The sequence below is a fragment of the Ciconia boyciana genome, chromosome 1 (assembly GCF_034638445.1).
Source record: "Ciconia boyciana chromosome 1, ASM3463844v1, whole genome shotgun sequence".
NCBI lineage: Eukaryota > Metazoa > Chordata > Aves > Ciconiiformes > Ciconiidae > Ciconia > Ciconia boyciana.
Genome location: NC_132934.1, coordinates 95,635,175 through 95,658,154, shown reverse-complemented (window position 1 = coordinate 95,658,154; position 22,980 = coordinate 95,635,175). Strand labels below are relative to the sequence as shown.

General features: G+C 41.0%; 1 protein-coding gene across 1 annotated transcript; it reads left to right on the top strand.

Moving 5' to 3' along the window:
• The first annotated feature begins 1,433 nt into the window (after positions 1-1,433).
• On the top strand, positions 1,434-21,051 carry ZBTB11 (zinc finger and BTB domain containing 11). Its single transcript, XM_072884194.1, has 11 exons — positions 1,434-2,256; positions 4,647-4,882; positions 5,555-5,786; positions 6,954-7,768; positions 10,152-10,331; positions 10,844-11,080; positions 11,468-11,612; positions 12,718-12,835; positions 15,529-15,687; positions 16,176-16,351; positions 17,713-21,051. The coding sequence occupies exons 1-11, from the start codon at positions 1,947-1,949 to the stop codon at positions 18,237-18,239; spliced, it is 3,135 nt and encodes a 1,044-aa protein (XP_072740295.1). The 5' UTR covers positions 1,434-1,946; the 3' UTR covers positions 18,240-21,051.
• The last annotated feature ends 1,929 nt before the right edge of the window (positions 21,052-22,980 follow it).

Sequence of the window (22,980 nt, the reverse complement as noted above, 5' to 3'; positions counted from 1 at the left end):
GCCTGGTGTTACTGGAGAGGTGCACGGATATACTTTAAGGTTACCCTTCCTTGCTGTTTATTCATCGAGTTCTGACTGATACGCTGAGACGGAGTAAAGAATAACAGCCCATCAGGTTACTCTTCTCACAAGCTATGCTTCAAGTGAGTGAGCAGGCTGTTCAGAGCAGGGCATTAACCTGGTGTAACAGCACATTACTCAGCTCAAGCACAGATATAATGCAATGAATTAACATGGAAATTAATAAACTAAAGTCCTTGTGTGTACCTAATGCAACATAATTGATCCTCTATTAAATATTTATCGTGAAAAATGGAATACTTAAATTTTTCATAGACCCACAGAATAATTTAGGTTGAAAAGGACCTCCAGAGGTCATGTAGTCCAACCCCTTCCTCAAAGCATGTCTATGTAGATCAGGTTGCTCAGCTGAGTCTTGAACAACTCCAAAGACAAGAGGTTCCACAACCTCTTAGGGCAACCTGTTCCAGTATTTGACTACCACCATGGCTTAAAAAACAAAAGATAAAAAAAATCCTTATATATATATAACTAGAATTTCCTGTGTTCTAACCTGTGCCTGTTGCCTACTGCTATGCAACTCTGATGAGAGTTTGCCTCCATCTTCTCTGTATCCTCTGGTGAGGTAGCTGCAGACAGCAGCAAGGTCCTCACAAAGCCTTCCCTTTTTAAGGCTGAAAAAGCCTGGCTCTCAGCCTCGCCTCATCCCTCATGCTGTGATCCCTGACCATCTTTGCGGCCTGCTGCCAGACTCACTCCATCCAGTCAGTGTCTTAATTTGGGGGGATCACAGTGCTCCGGATGCCATCTTGCAAGTACTAAGCACAGGGGAAGGGTCACTGCAGGCTACGCTCCCGCCTGGGCGCGGGCATCCTGCAGCTCCTGCGTCTCGTGTCTCTGTTACGGGTGTTACACAGAACCAGGTCAGAACTCGGACAAGGAAAACCAGCAGTTGACGTTCGAAAGATTTTCTTTCTTTCCTTTTACAAATAAAAAAGAGCACACTCAACGCACCGAGACGTAGCTGCCGTGCCACCCTGCCTGCGCTGGTGCAGCTGTCACCAGTTGTGCTGCTCCTGACAGGTATGCTCGCACTGCAACGCGAAATCACGCTTCCAGTTTTCTCGTGGCTCCTACTCCCGAGGCCATTTTGAAGCGGAGGCAGCTCGTTTCGGAGCCAGGGCTATAAAGGCACTGATTTAGGCGCGTCCCCTACTCGCAGCGCCGCGGCCGTGCCCGCCCTCACGGGCTTTGCCCGGCTCGAAGATGGCCGCCTCCAGCCTTCGCCCGGCCTCTCCTTTGCCCGTTTCCAAGATGGCGGCCGTGCTCCCCCTGCGAGCTGCGCCTTCCCTGAGCACACGCCCCTCCTCCCGCCCCCTCCCATGCGCGCGGGCTTCTGACCTCACTTCCTCTTGTGCAGCAGCCATTTTGTCTTTCCGTTGCTGCTGCTGCCCGGGCTTCTCCCTCCCACCCGCCGCCGCTGGCTGCGAAACTCCAGTTCCCCCCCGGGCCTGGCTCCCGCCGGACCCGCCGCCCGCGCTCTCCGGCCTCCCCGCGCCTGGGCGAGGGGCCGGTGGAGGCGCGGGAGGCCCCGATCCTCCTTCCCTCGGCAGCGCATGCTCTCCCTGCCCCGGGAGCCGCCTCCGCAGCCCCACGGACCCCCCGGGGGGAGCCGGGACGCCTCTTCCCCCCGCGGGCACGCCGCATGTGACTGGCCCGGGCGGGCGCCGTCCCGCGCGGAGAGCTCTCCCGGGGGCGAGAGCCTGCCCCTCCGCCCGCCCTCCGAGAGCGGCGTGCCCAGCACCGTGCCCTTGCCCGGCGCCGCGGGGGGAAGCCCGGCGTGGCCCTGAGGGCGCGGGGGAGCCGCGCGGAGGCCGCCCCTTCATCCCCCCGTCCTCCCCCTGCCCCTCTCCCCCTGCCCCGCCATGTCCAGCGAGGAGAGCTACCTGGCCATCCTGCGCTACCTGACCAACGAGCGGGAGCCCTACGCGCCGGGGACGGAGGGCAACGCCAAGCGGAAGATCCGCAAGGCGGCCGCCTGCTACGTGGTGCGCGGCGGCACCCTCTACTACCAGCGGCGGCAGCGGGACCAGCAGCGCTTCGCCGAGCTCGAGGTGGTGCTGCAGGCCGAGCGCCGCGCCCGCCTCATCCGCGCCGCCCACCTGGCGCCCGACGGCGCCCACCGCACCCGCCTGCAGACCTGGCAGGGGCTCTCCCAGAAGTACTGGTGGCGAGGTGAGCGGGCGGGCGGCAGGAGGGGCCGCACCGGGGCGGGGGAGGGGGCGGCTGGCAGAGCCGGGGTTACGGCCCCTGCGGCGCCGGGTCGGCGGCCCGGGTTTGTGCGGCGGGAGGCCGTGCAGGCTCGCCGGAGGAAGCAGGAGGGGACTGTGGCGCGCTGGGTGACGGGCGCCGTGAGACCTCCGTCTCAAAGCACGTAGGCTGTACGCTGCGACTGCGGGTCGCTCCGTAGGAGGCAGGCTTCGCTCTGCGAGTTACGCCTTGGCCAGCAAATGGGCCCGTGGCTTCTTCCTCAGTAGCGGTACTTCGAGTATGCGGAGACACCGAGCATGACTGTCCCGGTTCCAGTGTTGCATACAGCCTGCTTAAGGTAGCGATTTCTCAACTTGCACGCTTTGTATAGGGCGATAATCCATTCCGCGTGACCTAGTGCAGCTTTTAACCTCATCATGCTTTTTCCAACTAGCATGTGGATGGTGCTCACGTTTAAACAGTAGAGCTGCCCAGTGATGGTTCGTAGTCCTTGCGCTCATTGGCATATGCGTCTCTTTCTTCTGATGAGAAGCTGAAAAGACCAGACGAATTCTCAGCTGGGTCCTGAGTGGTGTCATGGCCATTAGAAACAGTAGCGTGTGAACATCAATAATTCCCCATCGGGGCCTTCTTTCGGCTGAGCCAACGGCTTGGTCTCTGCGTTCCCTTTGGATTTGGTGTTCTGCTTTTAGTCTGATGTATCCACTAAACAAATAGCCTGCTTTTTAGTTGCCCAGGGCCCAGTTTCTGTTTGTACTGCTCCTGTCGTTGCGCTTTCTTCATCCATCAGGCAGCAAGTCTGTCATTTCAGCTTTAGTTTTCCCTGTCTTAATTTGGAGGCTTTTTGCTCTAGCTGCAGCCCATCCTTCCAGTCCGGATCTCGTTGACTTGAAGATCTTTGATGTGAAAAAGGATTTGGTGTCTCAAAGTTGATACATCCACATCCATTCTGCATGGTGGTCTCCTTGCCTTTATCTGAGTTCTCATCATCTGCCCAGCATTGGACTGTTCTAGCATCTACTGTCATCCTGTGCTGGAAACTTCCTTAATGGACTTCAGTATGTCTTCTGTTTGTCAGAAGAGGGCATTCTGTATTCTGCATCTTTTGATCTTGTCGGTTACCTTTATTTGCACGACCTATGTTCTCTTATTTCTCTTACACTGAGAATAATAAAATTCATGCCCTGCTTTCAGTTCAAGCATTATGTTTCTTATCTGTGTCTCCTTTAAAACATTGTTTTCCCCTGCCATTATAAGACTGTTCTGCTGCTAGTGGACAGCAGCTTTGATCCAGTCATCATCCTGAGATGGGTGCCAGTCTGTTGTGTCTGTCTGCTCTGTAACTGGGAAGCAATGGGCTGGAGTATGGCCCCATGGCCAGGAGGGTGTTAGATATGTGATCAGAGACCTTCTGTCCTGAGAACTAGCCCTGGTTTCAGATGAAGTCAAGGAAACGTAAAAATGTTTGAAACGGGCATGAATGTCTTAGGTTGGAATGTCTTGGGTTGCCTGAAGTCTGTGTTTTCCTGATCCTTACCAGATATGTGTATGTAGTGATAGTGCATCTCATGCTCTGAAAAGGTGTGAGCAGTGCAAATCTAACTCTATGTCAGCCAAGTTTTTGAGCTGTGCTGGACTTTGAACTATAGAGACACGGCTGTTGTTATGTATACTTTTATACTGTCCTAGTGAAGAAAATGAATTTGGGTCGAAAGCCATACGCTGAAAATGCCTTGGTACCTAGAAGAGGACCCTGAGCTTAGGAAGTATTGAGTATCCAAAATTATTTAGTTACACCGGTTAAAGTACTGGTGGGAAATTAATTTCTTTAAATCCCCAAATCATAAGCAATTGATTTAAATCGGTGTTAATAATACATGTCAGTGTCATTGCATGTAACACAGTTGGTCCTAATTTTGCAAAAGCCCTTAGGTGGGCCTTCCAGTTCTTGTCCCCTTCAGTAAAGACAAGCTGAGATCCACTTGTGTGGGCTAAATGCAGGATTAGGTTACAGCTTTCATTGTCTTGGGATTCTTGGGGTGAATGTGTAAATACAAATATTTTTTTCTAGCCTTAAAAATCTTTCTAGAAGGGTCTGCTTGATATAGTGATGTTCTAAATGTTCTATCTCAAATTAATGATGGATTACAGTAGTGACATAAAATATCATACAATGGTGTGAGAGAAGCAGAACTGGTAAAAAGAAGCCAGAGAAGGAAAGTGTAGGTGACTGACTTCATTTTTCTCAGTAAGTGTGTAATATGTTTTGCTAATCACCTACATATTTAATTACGTGTTTAAGGTAAATTGAATGAAGATTAGAAGCCTAATTAAGCTCCATTAATTTTTCTTAGGTATTCTTAAGCAGGTTAAAGATTACATTAAAGAATGCAGCAAGTGCCAGGAAAAGCTAGATCGCTCTAGATCTCTGTCAGATCCTTCTGAAATGCTGGAGGAACTAGGACTGGATGCAAAATCTCATGAAGACAGTAATGAAACAGATGATGAATTGAGTAATACAGCATCAATCCCAGCTGCATCCCCAAAGCCTGTGAAGAAGAAGCCAATAGCGAAGCATGAGCTTGTATTTGTAAGTACCGTTGTTTACATCTGAATGTATTTAAGACGTTTGTTAATGTGTTCTTGGGCACATACTTATTTTCCATTGTTGTGATAATCTTGTAATAATAAAAGGATGTAAATTTTGCCAAAGATATTCAATATGTGGAAACGGGTTATTAGTATATATGACATGAAATTAATTATAGTGTGTCATCTTTGGAAAATAAAATCACCCTTACTCTTATTTATGCGTATAGGACCCAAGGGAAAATGGACGGCAAAAGTATAAGTAGTAAAGCATCACATACAAGATTCTTATGGAATCTATATCCAGTTCCTTAAGAAGCGATGCTATATCTATATATAAAATTCTTGTTGATAACTGGGGGCTCCTATGCATGTAAAGACTTTTGAATCTAGAAACCATTTCAGATTGTAGCATCGAAAAATACGGTCCAAGAACTGTTTGAATATCTGTGTCTTCCCATTTTTCCAGTTGTCTGTTTTAACTGTGTTTGGAGGGAGGGTGAAACTTGATGCATTTAAAGAAAGAAAACAATAGTAAAGTTAAGCTGTATATTATACAGGCTTGAACTGATTGTACAGTTGCAGAAAATAATCCTTTTCTGTGTTTCAGTGTGAATGCTTAAAAAGGCACAGTCTAAATGTAATGAAGTTCTCATAATGTTGTTTATGACAGGTTGACAGTAAGGGCCTTGTGAAGCAGTCATCTTCCAAACATTGTCTGTCAGTCTTAAACCAACTGAATCAGCAGAGGCTTTCCAATCAGTTCTGTGATGTGACTCTGCTGATTGAAGGAGAGGAGTACAAAGCTCACAAATCTGTCTTGGCAGCCAACAGCGAGTACTTCCGAGAGCTCTTCATTGAAAAGGGAGCTGTCTCTAGTCATGAAGCTGTAGTGGATCTGTCAGGTGAATTGTTGTGGGTTTCAAAGCTAGAAATCATAATATCCTAAGTAAGGTGTACAGTATTTGATTCAGTCTTTTTTGAGTGTTCAAGACAACCAAATATTTTATCTTGCTTTTTTTTCTCTTTTAATCTATAAGTATTTTGTGTGGATTTTAATGCTAAAGTGATCACTCTGGTTTTGCATAATCTGACCTTCCATATTGAATGGACTATGGGATTTCATCTTAAAATATCTGAGAAGCTTTGATTTTTATCTTGCTTAGGTGTGGTTTTTCCATGTATTAGTCACAAACATTAAAAAAGGGAACATAATCAATGTCTGAATACATCAAGAGGGGATGTTGACTAGCTTCTCAGAGAGCTGTTTAGCTGAACAAATACTGAATTGTTTCTTTTGTCTGTGAAACACTATTATACATGTTTCTGCTTATTTCTCAAACCTTCTGGTACCTTAAAGACAGGAGACGGATCCTAAAATAAATGTTCTAAAAATAGCTTTGTAGTGAAGAAGAATACTGTACAGAACATATGCCTACTGCATTTCTTTCCCATAAGTTTCTTAACTGTGTCTCTGCATGAAAACAGACATGCATGAACAATAGATTTCTAGTATGATGGTCCAGAAGGTCCCCTAAATTAAATATTTGATTTATGATTTACAGAACTGTGGAAAAATTATACCAAATGCTTATTTTTAAGCACTTCTATCTATATATCCATATCTTTATTTTTTCATTAGCCACTTTCTTGTCTCATTTTTCTGCCACATCAGTTGTTACTTAAGTCCTGACTACTTTCTGAATGTAGCAGGTCCAGAAAGACTTTGGTTAAATTAGGGTTAATCTGCTTCAAAAATATTGTGGCTCTCCCAGCATCTTGAAACATTCTTCTAGAGAATTTTATTGTGAAACTACCTCCGTTCTACTTACTTATTGGAAAAGTTCTCTGAGCTTACTTCCACATAGAAAATGCACAAGGAGGACGCTTTTGCGTAAATGACAACTAATTGAGTCCCAGTGGAGGGGCTTCAATGTTACTTGCAAGTGTGTTTCGCTCTAAATTTCAGACTTAACCATATCAAAGGTGAACTGTTGTATCCATCATGGGATATTTTGGTGTAATTTGGGGTCATCAGTGTTTGCTCTAATCTCTTGTTTTATTCCTGGTAGGGTTCTGCAAGTCCAGTTTCCTGCCTCTATTGGAATTTGCTTATACTTCCGAATTAACTTTTGACTTCTGTAGTATGGCAGAAGTGGCCATGCTTGCCCGGCATCTCTTCATGTCAGAGGTCCTCGAAATCTGTGAAAACGTGCACAAACAGATGGAAGAAAAACAAATTACGGTATACCAAAAGGGAGATATTCAAACAGTAGAGTCAACACAAAATTTAGCAGAGCAGACTGAAGTTGAGATGCAGCCTGTGGACGGTGCTGAGCAACCTGAGCTCACAGCTAGTGAAGTGCCAGTAGCTGTGAATGGAGCTCCTTCTTCTGCTGGGACAGAGGAGGCAGCAGCACCCCAGCCTGACCTCCTGCCCCCAGAGCCTGCAGAGGCCGCTCTGGATGATCTTTCGAAGCCTGCAGAGCAGTGTGAAGCAACTGAAAATTACGTCAAGGTGCAGCTGCTGGAGAGCATTTCAAATAGCACCGTGTCTGTCGTAGAGGCTGAGCCATCAGCTGTGGAAGCCATGGACACACAAAGTCAAACGGAAATTGAGACGGATCAAAATGAAAGTGGTAAAGCAAATGTGGACACTGCTTCTGAAGACTCCTCGGAAACACTCAAGCAAAAACGTGGCAGGCAAAGTAAAGAACAGAGCATTTCAGTTTCACAACCAGAAAGCCTAGCTTCCAGCCAAGATGATACTTACAAAAGCAAGCTTCGCCAGCGTTCTGTTAGTGAAGGGGGATATATCCGATTGCATAAAGGAATTGAAAAAAAACTGCAAAATAGAAAGACAAATCCTAAATCTGCAATACAGCAGGTACTCTATCTGTCTTTAGGCCTGTTGTCAGTAATCGTCCAGTATTTCAAGACCAATCTGAAAAGACTGTTTCCTGATTCCAAGCATTGTCTGGCAAATGTTTTTCTTTTTTGAGCGATTAACATTACTGCAAACCAAAGTAACTTCTAAGATGTGACAGTTGTGCAAAAAAAACCCCAAACCCTATTGGTGTCAAAATTCCTTCCATATTGAACATCTTTGGAATGCTCAGTGACCTTAGCCCAGCTTGAGTATCTTCTCACAGCTTCTTATGGTTGGACAGAAGATGTATTTTCTCCCTAAAATTCTTAATGATCTGGGAATTTAATTCTTAACTAGCATGTGTGTATGTCAGTCATAGACAACAGTATTTATCTGTTAGAGAAGTGAGACCCTACATTTATTAAGACTTGAAAACAGGGCATTAGGGATGAAAAATTTAACATCGTATGTAGATCTTAAGACATAGTCATAAGTCACAGTAGTGTAGTCCTGCTACCTTCAGATTGGGGTCAGTTAAAAAAAAAAAAGGCTCAAACAGCACTGGTATTAAAAACTCTAGCACTCGGACATATTAAATATTTAGTAATTGAACTAGTTGTTTCAAATTTTTTTTTTTTTTTAAATGAAACGGTCTTCTTACTCTTTCCCATTCAGGAGCCTTTCCTCTTTTAGTGCCTATGGATAGCTGACATTCACCTCACTGAGCATTAATACATTTGGTTTTGTGACAGAGTACACTTTGCCTTACTCATTGCATGTTGGCTAAATTTTACCAAGAACTGTTAGTTTCCAGAGGTTTTCTGTGAGACCTTTACATACTAGAGCCATCAGTCCCACATGCAGGGGGATAATTTGTTATAATTACAACAGCCTCATAGATAGAAATTGTAGCATTAGTCTCCTTTTACAGATGGACAACTTAAAGCCCAGATGTTAAAACTAGCACAATCAAAATATTTGAGCGACGTATTTATGGTGGTTGGAGAATGACAAGTTTTTGTTCTGTTTTGGGAGGGGAAGTATCTACCTTTAGGAACAGGTCCTCTTAACTTATTTTGCAGTTTTTAAATCTGGCCACTTGACAGATGAGGACTACAGACAGTGGCCACCAATGGAAAAAAGAAGTTGGTTTAGATAATTGCTCAGAACTGGACTCGGCAATAGGTTTCTTCTTTCCTAATTCATTTCATAGCTTTTAGCATTTTTGTCTCATGCATCCCTCAACTCCCCCTCATGGCACTGGATGTTGTATAAGCATTGGGAACGAGACACTCCTTCCTGAGTTCCCAGTTTTGATGCTGGAAGAATAACAGGAAAGAGACGTTGCAGAAAAAATGCTGCTGACTTTTGAATTACAGTAATTGCAGTTGGCATGGAGATGTTGGGGATGAAGTGTGCTTTGTACGAATGGATTCTTTTCCAAGCTTTTACTAATCATCTACTGAACAAAATTATTTTAGTGGCTTCACAATTTAGTCAAGTTTGTGTAAGTTTTCAGAGCAACAGCAAAATTTAAAAAAAATTAACATGTTGTCCCTGTGTTGAGTTACAGCTTGTTTTTGAGAGACATGGAAGGGCTAGCATGTTTTCAAAAACTGTTAGATACCTCACTTGTTGAGAGAACAGGAAGAAGAAATGGGGATGCTTGTACTTTTTTCACTTGCCTTATTCTCAGAAATCTGAAGGGGAGATACCTGATACAGGAAATTTCAGCCTGATCACTTACAATTTGGCTTTTAAAGAATTTGACAGCAAGTTTCTACAGAGGAAAATGAGATTATCAGCTCCAGGTAGCACTGCCAATACTGCCTAACCAAAAAACACTAGTAAAGCTTGAATGCTCTTAACCAGAAAGAACTTTGCTTAAATACTGCAAATTTTTTGACAGGTTATTAATAACTCAGTTTTTACTGGCTGGTAAAAATTAATTAGGCCACTTATTTTTTTAATCTGATGACTTCTGTAGTAAAGCAAATGTAAATCCTGAAAAGGGAAGTTGGAGTTTAGGAAAGGGTTGGAAACATTTGATAGAAATTGTGACTGGCAGTACTTTGTGGTTCCTCTGTAACTATCCCTTAGCTCTCCCTTAGGCAGTTACTCAGGGCTGAATAGTTAGTTGTCTCTGAACTGGTAAGTCATTGTCTGCCTATAGTTATCGTCAGTTTATAGTTTTAAAACAAGACCAGTTTTTCACCCAACATGAGATCTGTAGTTTTGCAGTGAACTGAAAGGGGGTAACTTTCTAGCAGCTAAGTAAATGGAGCAAAATTAGGTGGCATTATAGTAACACAGAAACATCAGCTTTTAGTACTAACTTGCAGAGGAAGTATGAAATACAGTGTAGTAAAGTTCATTCAGGGGTTATGTTTTTCCAACTTAGGTTGCCATGAAGCTGGTACAAAGAGGGAAAAAAATGAAACAGCCCAAAAGAGAGACCACGGAAAATAATGAAGTAGAAACTCAGCACAAGTGCACTGAGTGTGGAATGGTGTTCCAGCGGCGCTATGCACTTATAATGCACACACTGAAACATGAAAGATCTAAAGATTATAAATGCCCAGTAAGTTGCTGTGGGGTTTTTTTGGTCCTGTAAACCTCCCTGTTTATGAAAATTCGTTCAGTAATGACATTAGTAATTATTTTTCTTGCCTTTTTTCGTACATGTATTTATTTTTCTTACGGACTTCAGAGATGGATGCAGCCCTGATCTGGATGGGGTGGGGTAAAATGTGGTGCAGCCACATGGCCTGACAGCACCGTGTGACATGGGAATACACTTGCGGCTCAAGACAGTGCTGGTGTGGGCTTTACTTTTAACCTTACCAGTAAATTTGCAACTGTGTTTAGATTAGCCTGGGAGTTAGCCTTATTGGGAAGTGATCAGTGGTTCTGTCAGTAGCCATAAAATTCAAAATTTACAACTATTAATTAAGCTGAGATAAAATGCTTATTAGAGTCAGATTATAGACCTAGCTAGTCATATTACTATACTTAAAACCTTTGATTACCTTTTTTCTGAAATAATTTTTGAGTATTAAATGCACAGTAAAGTTGTAATATTTTCTTTCCCAGTTGTGTAAAAAAGAATTCCAGTATGGTGCCTCCCTGCGAGCCCATCTTGTCCGGCACACTCGGAAGACCGAAGTGAACACTGCAGCTGCTAGTGTAGAAGACACAGGAGTGTCTTCGGTGAAAGGGAGAACTAAACGGGAATTTATATGTGATATATGTGGGAGAACTCTACCTAAGCTCTATTCTCTCAGAATACATATGCTCAAACATACAGGTGTAAAACCACATGCATGCAAGGTAAAGATAAAGTCCTTTTACTTTGTAATCAAATTAGTAATGTTTTCTTGATATTTTAGTATTGACACCCTGTCCTAAAATTTAGGTTAATTTAGGTCACTTCAGAATGGGAAAAACTACTGTAACATTCCTGATGAAAATTCTTGTAGTCCAAGACTGAGAAAACTAGAATGAAGTTGAATCATGAAAGTTCATATTCCTGTGTCTAGAAGAATTCTTCCATTGAGTATTCTTTTTTAACAGACCAGTTCTGCCACTGGTGCAAAATCACAGGCTTGGCCGTCTTGGTTCCCAAGAAATACAGGAGGCTTTGTTGTGTTTGAAGTTAAACACCTATTACATAATGAGTTTTGTTTGTCCTATTCCACCGGCTATGGATTTTTTTAGGTTTGTGGAAAGACCTTTACGTATAAGCATGGATTAAAAATGCACTTAGCTCTCCATGAAGTACAGAAACAGTTCAAGTGTGACTTGTGTGAAAAGTCTTTTGTCACAAAAAGAAGTCTTCAGGAACACATGAGCATTCATACAGGTAAGTGATGAGAAAGAGGACCCTTTTACTTTGGCTATTGTATGCTGCTGAACTTTAACATTGTTCTTCAGTGTCAAAGGAACTGTTTAGGAAAAAAAATAGTAGTTTCTCCTTTTTCTTCTACTGGTCAGGCAGCTGAGATAGAGGTAAGTAGTCATTTTACATTTTTATTTTCTGGGCTTATTTTACCACAGCTTAATGTTATTATGCAAATGTAGAACACTTGTAGAACACTTGCATAATACAAGAACAGGGAATCATGGTTGGTCTGCTCCTATGTTTTTATGAACATATTTATGCCTGTATCATGTCAACTCAACAGAGATAGGCAACAGGCTGGAATGTTCTGGGGCACTTGCGCTTCCAGCCTGTCCTTTCAGAAGAAAACATGCTAAGTTAAATCTCTGAGAATCTCCATATATGTTTTACAAGACTTGCTGTACTAATACTGAAATTTTATAAAACCTGGTATCCTGAAAGATCTTGGCATGTGAAAGATGACAATATAATCATTAAATACAAGCAGAGTTTTAGAATGGTAATGTTTAGAAATTGTCTGTGTTTCTTGTTTCCCGAGTTGGGCAGAATCAAAAGTAAGAGACTTCCTGTTAAGAAAATTTGTTCCAGAAATGAAGGAATTTATATTAGTACTCAGCACTCCTAAACTGATGAATCGGAGTGGAAAACTTTTATTTTAAGGTGGTGTTCCACAAATTCAAGATGTAAGTCATCCATAAGCAATGCTGCGTTGCTGGAGAAGTTGCATATTACATGAACACAGGCAATTGGGTTTTTTCACACAAGAGGGCAATTTTTCAGGCTATTCAAATTTCATGACTAATTAGTAGCTGCAATGTTGTACCTGTGTTTAAAAACATGCAATAAAGTAATTTAGAGTTGCTGCTCCCCCCTCTGTGTATTATTACATTGGCACATACGAAATACACTTTAAAAGTCCATCTGTGTGTAATTAAACCAACTTCTCTTTGTAGCACTGCTCTGATTACTTAAGATAAATTATATGAGAAGAAAAAACCACTCTCATGAAGCACTTCAGAGATATGGAGGCCTGGCTTCGTAACACATTTTGTTTTGGTTTTGTCAGGAGAATCCAAGTATCTTTGCTCCATCTGTGGAAGATCTTTCCACAGGGCATCAGGACTCAGTAAACACATAAAGAAACATCAGCCAAAGCCTGAAGTTCGTGGATATCAGTGTACTCAGTAAGTTGGTTGGTGGGTTTTTTTGGTGGGGTTTTTTTCTTAACATTAATAATCCTAGTAATTTTAAAGATTAAAAGCAGCTCCTTGTTGTAGTGTAAAGCTGTTCACTGGCCTGGAATAAGACTTTTAAAGCATAAGAGTAAAAAATGCACTTTTGTTAATACATGCATTGGAGAGCAAAAGCTTGTTTTTTAATTCTTACCGAGCTCTAGTTTCATACAGTTGTTTTTTAATGAGTGTGTTTGCACTTGTAGCTGTAGTCAGTAGCTATGTGGTTTTAAAGCTCCCTTGTAGGACAGATAGAAGAGTGGTAAGCTTGTCAGAGGCGAAGGGCCTTCATTCAGCCTGTTCTTGCTCTCTTTTACTGTGATAGTTGATTTCAGTTTAATTTGAAAATTTCCTATACAGTCTACGATGTCACGTACTTGTGTGCACTGCAATACACACTGCTTAGCAAACAGCTCTGCAGGAACATCATAAATTAAGACTCACTGACTATTGCAGTTAACTTGATTATAAAACTTATATGACCACTTAAATATCTTTGCATTATGGACTTCAGTTTAGCAGAAACTCTGTAACTGGAAAGAGCCCGTGTCTCCTAGTGCATTAGCAAAACATGGATACTTTTTCCATGACCAAGCAGACCATGGGAGAACCTTTCAAGTGACCTGCAAAAGCACAAATGGTGCTTAATTTCCAAACTGTCAATTAGGCCTCTGGAAAACTCTCTCAGCTATTAAGAGGGGTTGTACAATTAATATTGCCTATATGCAACTCATGGTTTTAATGAAAGCTTTAATCTAAAGTATTGTTTAAAGTATCTCTGGTAGTGCTGCTGCGTGCTAGCAAAAATAATATTTTCTAACTGCTGCAAACTTACTTTAATTCTGTCAGCAATGTTTTTATTTAGTGCTGCTAAAAATATCCATCTTAGAAATACAAAGAATAGAGTTAATAGGGACCACAACAGGCACAGAACTGTTTAATGAAACATACTAGGGAAGGCAATTTTTGTTTTGAAGTAGAAATATATTTTTAAAAAATAAAGTTTTTTACTCAAGGTAATAGTCATGGTTGCAAAAGATTACCTTGAGAGAGAAGGTATTTTGATTCCCCAACTCCTTCAAAACAGACACAGTCCTTGTTTCTTCTACAGTGAAGTGATGATCTCTACTAAGAATATAGTTCATGTTGTCACAAATGGTTTAGAGAGCTTCATTAAGTAGTAACCAGACTTCAGTTTTCTAGTTTGGTGCCTTGGTATGTAAATCTCCCTGCCAGGCTTGAGTTTGAGCTTCTAGCCCAGTTGAACAAAGTCTAACGTGAGTTATTTTCCCAAAACGTTTGTGGAAGTTTTCCACTGCAGTAGGTATTCGATTAAATTGCAGTAGTGCATGAGAGTGTCAGAGGGGGGTGGTAGTGGTTGCTTGAGCGTTTTACTTCTCTAATGGCTTTTCCAAACATGCAGTCCTTTATGGGAGAGCATCAAGTGCCAACCCTCAAGACCCTCAGGGGTCTTTGTGATACTTCTTGATGTGGATCTGCAAACCCAGGATCCCTGAGAGCCCCATTTGAACTGGAGCTGTCAGTTTTTCCAGCCTAGGAGGAGGAGATTGTTTGGGTGGCTCAGGGACCATCACCTTTTCCTTCTTTTCTTTTTTTTATCCCTTATCTTTTTGGGGTGTTTTCCTTGTCTTTTTCCTTCTTTTCTTTTTTTTCTTCTTTTCTTTTTTTTTCTCAAAAGCAAAGACGGCTTTTTTCCTCTCCAGAATGCCCATTCTTCAGGAAATGTAATATTAAAAGATTTGTTCCTGTATGGAAGCTTTTTCCTTTTCAGATTCTACTGGAGGTTGGGAATTCAGATTCCTGCGTTCCAGAGGTTGATCACCTGTAGAAGGTGAATTCTCCACCTTTGTTTGCTGGCATTTCTCTGCCTCTGTCCTTTCTTGAGTCATACAGGTATATGATGTTACATGAGGAGGAGATGCACATGATCAGGCAAAGATGTCTGAAGAGCAGAACTTCTTTCAAAGGGAGAAAGCATGTCTTTGATTAGACTGACCTCTGCACTTTTCATACCAAGAGGAGCTAGTGATTTGTAATTTTACATAGTCACACTATGGCAAGTGATAAATGAAGGAAAACTAGGAATTTGCCTGGGTTTAGATGTATATAAACAGCAAGCTAAATAATAAGTATCGCTACTTTCAGATGCTTTCTTGTAGGATTCTGAATTTGGTTTTAATTTCTAAAAAAATACATTTGAGCATTACAAACAACAAATCCCAGTTATCTTTGTATCAATAATGAATCCTCTTTGGTTAAGGGAAGAAACAGCTGTTACTATCTTCACAAGTTCATATGGTATAATACACATTTCTGATATCTTCTAGTCGGTTTGCCTTTGATTATTCCCCATAAAAATAAAAGAAAGAATAGTTACTCATAACAGACAAAAGTGTTATATTCCAGACTTTCAAGTTATATTCCAGACTTTCAGAGAAGCTGCTGTTCCTTTTAATTTTCCCTAGTTTGGAAAGGGATTATGCTTTATATAGATACTGATGGCACAATAGGTGTTGTCTTCTCAAAGTCTTCAGTTGCCGTTAAAGAGGAGGGTTCCAGTGCCTTCAAAATCAGGATCACCAAGATCTTTCTTATATGGGATGCTAAAACCTTTACTGTTACAGGTGTGAAAAGAGTTTCTATGAAGCTCGAGATCTTCGGCAGCATATGAATAAACATTTAGGTGTGAAGCCATTTCAATGTCAGTTCTGTGGAAAATGTTATAGCTGGAAGAAAGACTGGTATTCTCATGTAAAGTCTCATTCTGTCACAGACCCTTATAGGTAAGAGGAAATTCATTTAACAGCTGAAATGTACTAATCAATATGAGGTTATACAGATCCACAGCCAGTCAACAAGGAATTGCCTAGTCCATTGTTAAAGTACCACTTGATTGATATTGGCTGGGGTCCTGAGTACTTGAGAACAGATGGGTGACTTCGAATAGTGTGGTCCAACTTTTAACCTGCTGGCACAATCCTGGAACTAATACATGTGAAGTTATAAAAGGATAAATGTAATTGATTAAGTTAGAAATGCTTTGTATGTGATCTCACTTCTCTAGACTGGTAAGTGAAAGCTTTGTGGCTGTGAACAAGAGAAAATGTAGCTCAGTCCAACAATGTTATTTCTAATTATGGAACTACTTGTCATATGAGACAGTATTCCCATTAAATTTTGACTACTATAATTAAAGTGCATTTTGGTTTAAAAACCGTAACATAAGCATAGATTAAGGGTTTAAATAGATTTCTCACTTAACACATTTTAGGTGTAATATATGTGGTAAAGAATTTTATGAGAAAGCTTTGTACAGAAGACATGTAAAGAAAGCTACACATGGTAAAAAAGGAAGAGCAAAACAAAATCTGGAACGAGTTTGTGAGCATTGTGGAAGAAAGTTCACACAACTCCGGGAATATAGGAGACACATGAACAATCATGAAGGTATGTAGAAAACAAGTAGTCATGACATCCCTCAACCCCTAAAAACATGGAGAAAGGGGTAATTGTTTCTTTGAGTCTGTGTATGTCCTGTGTTGCAAGATACATAGAAGTTCTTACAGATTCTCCAGTTAGTTTTATGCTAGTCCTGGTTTGTTAACTTCCTTCTAGTGATTCCCAGAAGTGGCTGTTGGGATATTCCTAAAACTGCCGTCACACACAGGGACAGTGACAATTTGTCCTTCTCCAAACTTTAATGGAAGAGGAACTTTTTTAGAAGTGATCAAAAGATGTATATCTGGCAAAGAATTGGATGTAGTAAAACATTTTCCAGTTTGAAAGGTTAACAAAATATTCTTCAAACAGAAGAGTGATTGGCCTGAACTTAAAAAAAGGACCACTGTTGGAAATTGGTCAGCTTTTGACTTATAACAAGTAGTAAACTATATGGTGTTTGGGGAAAATATAACAACATTTTATAATTTTAAAAAGTATGTGCATTTTTACTTTAGATGTGAAGTATGATATTGATTTTTGAGTATTTGGTTGTTCCAGCTGTGTTGGAAATCTATATATACTCCTGTCTCGGGGCAAACCCCACTTTTTTGAAGCATGTCTCCTTTTAAAGAGCTGTTATTCATAAATCTAAGAGCTGTCTAACTATTGAAATAGAGAGTTTCTGCTTGTTTCTAAACAGAGAAAATGTCCTATAATAGGTACCTAGCCTAAATCTACAGTAACTGGAAAACTCAGTATTGAAATAGTGTTTGTTGCCACCCACACACCCCATTAGATACTACAGACCGCAAAACTCGGACATTGTAAGGCACAATAAGATTATACAAGCATCAGGTGCAGTTCTTGAACATATGCGGTGTGGAGGAAGAGGGAAAAAGCCATAGATGGTGTTACAAGCTAACTAGAATAAGCACTGGTTTGATGAGACCTGTATAGTAAGATTTACAGAAGCAAAGTGTGACTAGGAATGTAAGTGAGAAATTCTATGAAGTAAAACATAGTTTCAGAAAGGTGTCACTGGGAAAAAATAATTAGAATTTTATTAAGCGGTATGTACTTAAAATAGGGAAGAAACTGCATTAAAAGGAATTTCAAAAAGAAAAATTTTTTTAAAAGTAAAATGTCAGATTGGGCAGAGCACTTGTGGAAAATCCTACCATTTAATGTATTATGCTTGCATTATATTGTAGTACAGAAATAGTAAACAAGATCTCTTTCTTACATGGAAAAAGTTACAGTATTTCTTTTCTTCTTTTATACTGCTGTTCTCCCTGTCACTTCTCATCGCTCGTGCATATTTACGAACACTGACGGTCATCTTTTCCTTGCTTTCCCTTTGAGAACAGGTGTGAAGCCATTTGAATGTCTAACTTGCGGAGTAGCCTGGGCCGATGCACGTTCATTGAAGCGTCACGTGAGGACACATACTGGAGAACGACCGTACGTCTGTCCAGTGTGCAATGAAGCTTACATAGATGCCCGGACGCTACGGAAGCACATGACCAAGTTTCATAGGGACTACGTACCCTGCAAAATTATGCTGGAAAAAGACACTCTTCAGTTTCATAACCAGGGGACACAGGTGGAGCACGCCATCAGCATTTTAGCAGCAGACATGCAGGAACAAGAAACTGAGATTAGCGTTGGTGGTGGTGAGATTGAGACTGTGGTAGTGACAGGAGAGACGCTTGAAGCCATCGAAGCAGTTGCAGCTACTGAGGAATGTACATCAGTCTCTACTCTTTCTGACCAAAGCATCATGCAGGTGGTAAATTATGTACTGGCGCAACAGCAAGGACAGAAAATGGCTGAAGTGACACAGGCCATTGAAACTGTAGAAGTAGAAGTGGCCCATGTTACAAAGACAGACTGAATATAGTATATGAGAGAGCAAGAAGGGTGAGGTCTTACGATCTGTGAGAGCTAAGCAATTAACTGGCTGTCTGAGGCTTACAGTGATACCTATTTTCAAACAGTTAATCCCCAGTACTGAATGTCTTGGTGATGAAATACTGCACCATGCATTACAGGGAAAAAGTTAAGATGCCTCAGTGTGGGCCAAGGCTTTGAAGGCTAAGATTTCTGCACTGGCCATAACTGGAAAATAATAAAAAAAAAAAATTAAAAAAAAATTGGAATAATAATGTTTTCTGTGTCATGGAGTAAGTATCATGCTGTAACTTTTAAAAAACGAAAAGGAAAAAAAAACCATAAAGAGGCTGCACTAAAAACTAGAAATGCACAGCTATCGGTAGCATTTTTTTACTTTTGTTTTTATGTGCATTTCATCAAGCTTGTGAGCAAATTACCTGTATTGGAGTCTGCCTGTTTATTCCCCAAGACAAGGGGATATTAGAATGCTTTGTGCATTCGTGTGCTTTACACGACATACAGAAAATATGAGGTGTTTTTCTTTGGGTAGATGCACCATCGGCAGTTGGTGAATCCCAGTTTTGAAGAACTTATTTCAATTCCAGGTTGGTGGGTGGCAGGTCCAAGGTTCAGCAAAACGCTGTGAAATGTTTTACAGGTAATGGGCAGGGGTCCACTGAAGTCTGAGGAAGTGGCTCTCTGAGACGGATTGTGAATTTAAGTTGACGAGAGGACAGCCCACTGCAGTGAGACTGCTTAGAGAAGTAAACTGCTTTTTATTTGTAAGTGAGGACCTGGCACTTCATCCTGTATGCGCAATCATGTTTCGTTTGATGACGTTTGGTCGCATAAAGGAAGCTATCGCCTGCATTGTTGTATGTATCCGAAGCAGGCAACCGAATGATGGATGTTTCTAATTTTGCATTACATTTGATGTAGAAACTCTCAAATGAAAAAGGTCTAATGGCACACTTCTTTGGGAATATAAATACACTGAAGAAGTCCAGCTAGTTACGATGTGATCTTGCCTTGTATCATGTTGAGAGGAGGAGCCTTGATAATTCCCAAATGGGGGACACAGCAATATCAGGATAGAGAACTATGAAAATCTTAGTATGGGGTAAAAATTAAACTTTTCTCAAAATACCGGAGTCTCCAGAAGACCTTATTACTGCTGCTGTAAGAAAATACTTCTGTGGCAAGCTAATTCCCAGTGTTAGACCACATAGATGGAAAAATTCTTCCTAGGTTTTCCTATGAGTAAGCATGAATCACAGCCATGCTTGGCCCAAGTTTAAATGTCTCTGATTTAATACCACGAAAAGGGCACATCTTAATCTGTACAAGGTGTGGGTTCTTTCATTGTTGTTTGTTTGGGTGTTAAGCAAGAAACAAGTCTGTCGAGGTAACTGAATGTGCTACACACATGAACAATCAGAATTGTATTCTTTAAATTGTTCTCAGTCTATAGTATTATCAAATGTTTCCCAACTTTGACAGCAACAAGATACCCAAGGGGCCAGGAGCCTGTAATATTGCAGGGTAAACTTCATAAATAAAGTTACATGCGTATAACTCTGTACAACCTGTGAAACAGATCCACTGAACAAAATTTAAGCAAGATCTGTGACAAAGTAACCACCTCGTTTGAATTAGTATTTCTACCTTTCATCTTATTTAACTCTTTGAGTATCTGTCTACTAAGCTACAAATGGACTGTTCTTTTTTATACTTTGCAAGCATGTAGATAAGCAGTTGTTGAAAATTTTTTAAGTAATATGTAATTTGAGTTCCTGCCTTGGATCTGAATTAATCTGTAGATGACTATTTTGAAGGTCAGGGTCTTCCTGCGGAGAAGTAATGTAGTTATTCATACAGCCTGCAGCCCTTTACAATTGTATTCTTTTCTAATTACCAAATGGACTAAAACTAAAATGAATGCTGTAACAAAAAAAAAAACCCCAAAACTGCTAGCTGTAACTCTTGAATTTTTGTATGGTCAAGAATCTGGAGATAGCCATCCTGCTGAAAATTCAAATACTGCCGTTATGATGGAAAAAGATTTAAGAGAGTGCTAGGTAAACTTCAAAATTTACTTCAATGTTTGTATCTTACAAATAATTATGTATTACTAAAGTGAGGAAATGTTCAAGGAGGAATAGCTGTAAATAGTGTTAGAACATTATTTGTATATTTAGTGTGTTACCTTCAAAACGAGTATTGCCAGCACCTTAGTTTAATCTTTGGTGCATTTATTTATTTGCCCAACCTATGGAAGAGACAAGTGAATCTGAATTTCAGAGCCTTGTTACCCACTGTAAAAATGCTTTAACTGACTTGATGGCCTGCCATTTAAAAACAAAAAACAAACAAACAAAAAATCACAAAAAGTTGTTTCCTAAACAAGACTCTGCCGGGAACATGAAAGCTGAATGTTGCGGCACCCCTTTCCTAACATACTGTGCCTTGCCTTTTCTGAAGGGCATGAGGTAAGTAGGGAGTGTCACTCTTAGCTTTGCTGTTCCCGTATGTGTGAAGTTGCCTTATGTTTTTCTTTAGATTTCAGCTCTTAAATTAAGATGTTCACTACCCTTCTGCAATCTATTTGAAGTCAGACTGCAAATACGCAGTTGATATTATTTAATTTGATTTTTTTTAAATAAAGTTCATGGGAAGTGTCAATTTATAAAATATTCCTAGTGAATTCCTGTACATAATGAATTTGATCTGTACATTCTGCTGTTTTTATTTAGTGTTAGATGTATAAAGTTACAGTTATTTCTGTCATTAAATAAACTGAGCTTTGCCATGGATTACTCTTTCAAGCAACTTTTTTTTTCAGGGGGAAAAACAAAGTGTTACAGAATTATTTATTCCTCTTCAGTATTTAACCTTCCATATACAGATAGATGTCTCGTCTGAATAGTTCTAGTAACACCTATTTTTAAATTTTTGCTTAAGTCTCAAAAAACTAACTTGTATGAGGAAAGGAAGCCTACTGCTCTAAATTGTGTCAGAACATGGCTAGACAAGAGCGCAACGTTAACAAAACACAGTGTGTGTTTATACTGAAATCACTTTGGCTGCAAGACCTCTTGGTGGATAGGGCATCCACTCAGCTCTCCGATACCCAGCTGTAACCATTTTAGTTTGTCTTTGGTGTTATTTCTCTTGACTTCGGGTGGCAGGATTGTACAGAAACCAGAAGCGAGCATCGTACAGCGCTTCTGTCTTGGCCTCTGCTCTGGGACAAGTATTTGAGCAGGGGTTGTGGCTTGGAAGTTGTCCTTCAGTGTCACTCTCCTGGCTGAAGGATGAGCTGCACAGCTCCTTTCTGGTCTGAGAACAAACGGCAGCCGGTGCCTTTCCATTTGCTGTTAGAGCAACTTTAAGGCAAGGTCAATGCTGCAGAAAGGCTGATTACTTTTTGTGGTTCATCCTGGTTCCTAGGGGAAATGCTAGGAGCATTTCAGCATATTAACTCTTCTACAAGCCCATACAGGTAACCAAGCTAAGTGGGAAGTATAAAAATTAAATAAAAACAGGGGTTTCAAAAGGCTGAGTGCTGAAGGAGTCATGTGGCCTACCACTGAACAAAAGCTATTCAATAGGGATGCAACTACAGATGAAAAACAGCGGTGTGATGCGTGGATGATTTTTCCCCGCTTTGTTTCCACTGGAGCTAGAACCACATCATTCCTGGCTGTTAAAGGAAGAGCCATGAATTTCTAAAGCAGTGGAATGGTGTATACATTTAATATGACACCATTCAGGAGCCAGTCTTACAGCTGCTGCTGGCAGCGTGGTGGGAACCTAGCACCTCTGAAGCAGTTCTTTACTGAGACCTGTTCTCATGCAGAAGAGTTCCCACTACTGATGGTGAGAGGCCCCAGGTCATACTGTTGCCACCCGCAGGCGCAGGGCCGTTGGGGAACACGCTTACAAGTCTAGCGTGACTTTGAAGGTACTTTGCAGAAAGTAACAGTTTGTCTTGCACCCCTACAAAAGTTTTGTCCTGAGGGCAGCATTTCTTGTCAGGTGAAGTGCCCTGCCTTACAGATGGTAACATCAGTAATGACTTACTCGGTGCTTTTAGATGTGTAGTAGCCCAAGCTCTTCTTGTCAAGGCCTTAAATTTTGCATGTGTCCAGGACCGTGTTAAACAAGCATCTGAGTAACAAAAATAAAGCACAGCCTAAGATACTTGCTAGTTTCGCAATCAGTCTTTACACTACGCTGCTGTATTTGGTGCCTGCAATTTTATATAGTGGAGGTTGGTGTACGTATGAACATGAAAGGCTACCACAGTTCTTTCACTAAAGCAAAGGCAGCATTATGATTTTATAACAAGCTACTGAGCGTCAGCCAACACTTCATATGCAACTACTGTGTTTACAAATTATGGAAAGCTGGGGGAGAAAAGAAGAGATAATTGTGTTTTTATTATGACTTGCATTACCTTAAATTCATACACTTGTACTACAAGGAAAACAAACATAGGTTCATGATGTCAAGTTTCAGCAGAGGTCTTGCTACAGAACCACAAACACTTTATTTGTGCATCCGTCTCATCAGGAAATCCAATCCCAAGAGCCAAATTTAAGAACTAAGTCACAAGATTAGCAAAGGTTTTTAAGGTCTCACTATATGCCACTGAATCAAAAAATACATACTCTGATTGCTAGCTATGACAGTCACTGCCACTCTTGCCCACTCTTACCTAGCCTAAAGGGTAGCCGATA